Genomic DNA, 5,423 nt, shown 5'->3' with positions numbered 1-5,423 from the left:
TCTCTCTCTCTCTCACACACACACACACACACACACACACACACACACACACACACCATCTTCTTTATCCATTCATCCATTGATGGATATTTGGGCTCTTTCCATAAATTAGCTATCGTCGATAATGTTGCTAAAAACATCAGCGTGCATGTAGTCGTTCAAATCAGCATTTTTGTATTTGGATAAATACATTCTACTTATCAGCACAGCACCAGGCTGTCACTTCAAACATCCCTGTGCTCAAACTTTGGTATTTCTGGAAACTACTCCAGGAATCATTGGATGAGGAGCAAAGTGTTCTATAAGTCCAGAGGTGGTTAAGGGAATGGTTTTGGATTTATCTGCCCCAAAGTGCACCTGATTTTAATCCATTTATTTACTTATTGAAACAGACTTTATCCTTGTGCTGAAGGGATGGAGGTGGATAGCACACAGGGAAATTGAAAATAAAGGAAAATGTATCCCAAGAAAGCGTGCCAGAACATGACGCTGTAGGAAGATATGAGCCCAAACCAGCTGTGTGGGATGTAGCCTCATGTCACAGGGATGAAGAAAGACGGGGGGCAGTGAAGAGATCATCAATGGCAGGAGGGAAAACACCTCAGTTCATGGAGGAAGAGTCCTGGACATGGAGCGTCCTGAAAGTTTCCCACAATGTTCTCAGGAGATGATTCTGCTGGCAAAGCTGCAGATTTTCTTCTGGAAGTCCCTGGGCATATTGGATTAATCCCCAAAGCTCTGTCACATGGAATGGTGGGTTTATTCCTTCTTAAGTTTACCTCCTGGTTGCATCTGGGGTTCTTCTTTGGCTGTGCCAAGGCTGAAAGAGCAGACCAAGGACCACCAGGATCATGCCAGCCATGCCCATGCGGATGAGATTCTCCAACATGTAATCTCTGGGACTGGAGGCTAGGAATGAGGGCAATGAGGTCACAGAAATCAGGACACCCCCAAATCACTGCAGATCCTGGATGTCCACCTGGAGCACCCATCTCACCTTGACTGGACTTAACCCTCCATGCCAGTCTCATAATTGAGACTTTCTCCTACTCATTATTGTTGGTGTGTGACACGTTTTGAGGTGGGCTTATGGTATCAGCTGCTTCTATGGGGAAAACAGAAGCAGATGGTGAGGAGCCCGAGATCCCTGTCCAGCCTGTCTTCTGGCTCAGTTTGATATTCCTCAACTTGCCATTTCATAGTTTTAGTGTAGTTCTTATAATATCCCTTCCCTGCAGTAGTTGGTTTCCTCTAGTCTCCCACATGGATTCTTTCAGTGTCTTGCTTTCTCTGAATTCAGACTTTGCATCTGAGTCACCATGGAGCAAATGCTGGCCGTGCCCTACAAACTCAGGGTTGGAGAGACAAGTGACTCCCAACACAGAAATAATTGTGTTCCCTGTTCAGTCTGAATCACAAGACCCCGTGTTCTCATGTCCCCACAGTTGAGAGTTAGCATTTTTCAAGAGCCAAGGACCCAATATCCATGGACTTCGGGTGGTGTCAGGGGCTCCTAACATTCAAGGGCACAGAAGGGCCAATGTCTGGGGCGGGCCCCTGCCTCTCAACATGCTACTTTCTTTTGGGATCTTCATTTAAATCTGCACCTGGAGTTTTTCATGAATGTATCCTTTCCTTAATTCATTCTTCATCTAGTTAGAAATGCCTATATTGGTAGATAGATAGATTAATGAATAGACAGAAGGACAGATCTATAAACATGCATATTAATATGCATTTTCAGAAAGTGATGTTCATTCAGTGGGTCACAGTATCACCATCATTCCTTGCTTGTATGTGGATCTAGGCAAGATGACCAGAAACAAACATGTGAAAACCTACCAATTGAAGAGTATGAGCATGAGATGAATATATGTATATATATATATATGGACATATATGCCTGTTTATATACTCATAGATCATATGCATAAACATATATGACCATACAAATTCATATTAGCCAAATATTATAAAGCATGAATACATAATCACGTGTATTTGTACGGATCGCTACACTTTCCTGTCTAGAGAAAGGGAGAGACAGAGAGAGGTGCAGTCTGTCTATTCCTCAACAGGATTGCAGTCGCGTCCATGGTCTGTGGGTGAGTGGATGACAGGAGTGCATGGTCTCAGGCTTTGGTGACTGGAGACAGATCAGGGACACATGCCCAGGAAGGGGAGACTCCACCACCATCTCACTGTTTTGGGACAAACTCCAGAAATCTGGCGAGGTTTCCAGCAGGGATAGCCAATCATCAAAGACAACCTCTGGCCACACTATATCACAGGGTCAGAAGTCAGGAAGTCCATATGTATGGCTTTTGACCTCAAGCAACAGAGAAAGTCGGTGGAATTATAATATTGACTGAAGACAAAAACTAGGAAATCATGTAATATGAAAATCACAATAGTAAAAAAAAAAAAGGTAGAGAAATTATAGACCCCAAATAGCAAAAGTAACCCTGAGAAAGAAAACTGAAATTGGAAGCATCACTATTCCAGACTTCAAGCTGTATTACAAAGCTGTAATCAAGACAATTTTTACTGGCACAAAAATAGACACATAGATCAATGGAACAGAATACAGAACCCAGAAACGGACCCACAAATGTATAGCCAACTAATCTTTAACAAAGCAGGAAAGAATCTCCAAAGGGAAAAAAGTCTCTTCAGCAATTTGTGCTGGGAAAACTGGAGAGTGGCATGCGGAAGAATGAACCTGGACCACTTTCTTACACCCTACCCATTAATAAACTAAAAGAGGATGAAAGACAGAAATGTGAGACAGAAAACAATCAAAATCATAGAGGAGAACATAGGCAGCAGCCTCTTTGACCTCAGTCATGGCAACTTCACACTAGACGTGTCTCCAGAGGCGAGGGAAACAAGAAAAATTAACTTTTAGGACCTCATAAAGTTAAAAAGCTTCTGCACACCAAAGGAAACATTCAACCAAACTAAAAAGCAGCCAACAAAATGGGAAAATATATTTGCGAATGACATATCAGATAAAGGGCTAGTATACAAAATCTATAAAGAATTTACCAAACTCAACACCACAAAATCAAAGAATCCAGCAAAGAAATGGGCAGAAACCATGAACAGACACTTTTCCAAGACATCCATATGGCCAACAGACACATGAAAGGATGCTCAACATGACTTATCCTCAGAAAACTACAAATCAAAACCACAATGAGATACCACTTCACATTTGTCAAAGTGGCTAAAATTAACACCTCAGGAAACACCACATGTTGGCGAAGACTCATAGAAACGGGAACCCCTTTGCACTGCTGGTGGGAATGCTAACTGGGGCAGCCACTCTGGAAAACAGTATGAAGGTGCCTCAAAAAATTAAAAATCGACCTACCCTATAACCCAGGAATTGCACTACTAGGTATTTAGCCAAAGATACAAAAAATTTGAAGGATCACATGTACCCCAATATTTATAGCAGCACCGTTGATGATAGGCAAGTGTGGAAAAAGTGCAAATGTCCATTGACAGATGAATAAAGAAGATGTGACATACACACACACACACACACACACACACACAAATATGTATTATATGCCACATATACCTATATATATCCAATGGAATACTACTTGGCGATCAAAAAGAATGAAATCTTGCCATTTGCATAACGTGGATGGAACTAGAGCATATTATGCTAAGTGAAATAACTCACTCAGAGAAAGACAAATATATATTTTCACTCATGTGAGATTTCAGAAACAAAACAGATGAACCTAGGGGAAAGGAAGCAAAAATAAGATAAAAACAGAGTACTTTAAGTGATATTCACTGGGTTCTACTTTGAAACCAATACTACACAGTGTGTTAACTGCCTTACAGTTAGTAGTTTAATTTAAATAAATAAATAAATTAGGAAAAAAAAAGAAAACCAATGGAAAATCGGAGAGTGCGCAGTGAGTTAACAGCACTAAGAAACATGCCCGAGCCAACAGCTCCCCTAGGCAGACGTAACTATGATTCAGACAACGTACTATGAGTTATTAAAGTATTAGGTATATCAATTATAAAACATGCTATGAGTTGACACGATTTTCCTGAATATAGTTCAAAGGCTGTGACATTCATTAATGAGACTCATTTGAAAATGTGATAAGATTTGGTAGTGACAGGAAGTTATTCCCCACAATGACTGTGGGACCTAATCTGGCCCCAGGGATGTGGGAATTACTGGTTCTTGAGCCTTTCGTCCCTGTACCATCAGTTACATTTGTGACTCTACGTGTGGCCGCTGCTCTAGAAGTTCTGAGAAGCAGGCAGAGTGACCCTGGACAAGGGTCCACACACAATGCAGAACGGACATGAAGAGCCCATGGTGTGCTGTGCACCTCCCTGGAGAGTCAGGCAGGCCCCCACCTGGTCTCAGGTGTGCACCCAGTGGCACTGAGGCCCCCAGGTGAGCATAGGGGACAGCAGAGCAGAGCCCACAGGTGGGGAGACTTCTTTCTGGGGGGTGCCCTGTGGGGCTGACACCACGGTGCAGTCTGATATGGAGGCCTCCGTTTACCCAGGATCGTTCATCCACCCCTCAAACAGGCCCCGACCTCTCATCTCTGCTGAGACTGCAGGATGGGGGCACCTGGGTGGAGGTCACTGCTCTTTCCACCCTCTCCTGGGCTGGACCGTCCTCTGTGGGACCCCCCTGACCCCCTCATTTGTCACTGTCTCAGGCTTTCCTGGGCCGATGGACTCAGTTAGGACGTGTCAGGGGCTCCTCACCTGAGACCTGGAGCTCCAGGGGCTCACTGGGGTATGACAGCAGGAAGGGGGAGGTGCTGTGTGAGCCATAGCACCTGTAGGTCCCCCCCCTGGGCTGAGGTCACAGGACTCATGGAGAATTTGGCCTGGTGCTGCCCAGCTCGGTTCTCTGATCTATGACGCAGAGAGGGGTCGGCTGCCCCCTCCTTGGACAGGAGGAAGGTGTCCACAGGGCTCCGGGACTGACACAGCAGGGTCACGTTCTCTCCTGAGGTCACCGTGGGTCCCGGCTGCACCGAGAGGGAGGGTGTGTAGGAGGAGAGCTGTCCTAGAGAGAGGAAGGGGGTTGAGGGGCTGTCCATCCTTGTTCTGATCTGAGTCTGTCTGTCCTGAGTCTCTCCTCTTCCCCATCCCCTGTCTCTCTCTGTCTCCCTCCCTCCCTGGGGACCCCACACCCCTGGTACCAGACACCAGCACCAGGGGAACCCCCAGCAGGACCTGGGCAGAGTCTGGGGCCCTGCATGAAACCGTGTCTACTCACCTGTGACCAGGATGTCCAGGGGTTCGCTGGGCGCCGACCACTCGGGAGAGAGGTTGTGTCCACCATAGCATGAGTACCGGCCCCCGAAGGAGCGTCTCACCGGGCCCAGGGGGAAGTAGGCCCCAGAGAGCCCAGCCTGGGG

General features: G+C 45.7%; 1 protein-coding gene across 1 annotated transcript in view; it reads right to left on the bottom strand.

Moving 5' to 3' along the window:
* Nucleotides 1–304: 304 nt before the first annotated feature.
* Nucleotides 305–5,423, bottom strand: part of LOC115280035 (leukocyte immunoglobulin-like receptor subfamily A member 6) — a 16,962-nt gene continuing 11,843 nt past the window's right edge. The window contains 4 exon segments of the mRNA XM_029924654.1: nt 305–909; nt 4,762–4,852; nt 4,854–5,068; nt 5,282–5,423. The exon segment at nt 5,282–5,423 is cut by the window's right edge and continues 1 nt beyond it. Of these exon segments, the coding sequence (XP_029780514.1) occupies nt 776–909; nt 4,762–4,852; nt 4,854–5,068; nt 5,282–5,423 (582 nt within the window). The 3' untranslated portion in view covers nt 305–775.

The sequence above is a fragment of the Suricata suricatta genome, chromosome 16 (genome assembly GCF_006229205.1).
Source record: "Suricata suricatta isolate VVHF042 chromosome 16, meerkat_22Aug2017_6uvM2_HiC, whole genome shotgun sequence".
NCBI lineage: Eukaryota > Metazoa > Chordata > Mammalia > Carnivora > Herpestidae > Suricata > Suricata suricatta.
The sequence above is the reverse complement of the archived record's forward strand: the minus strand, read 5'-3'. Positions and strand labels throughout refer to the sequence as shown.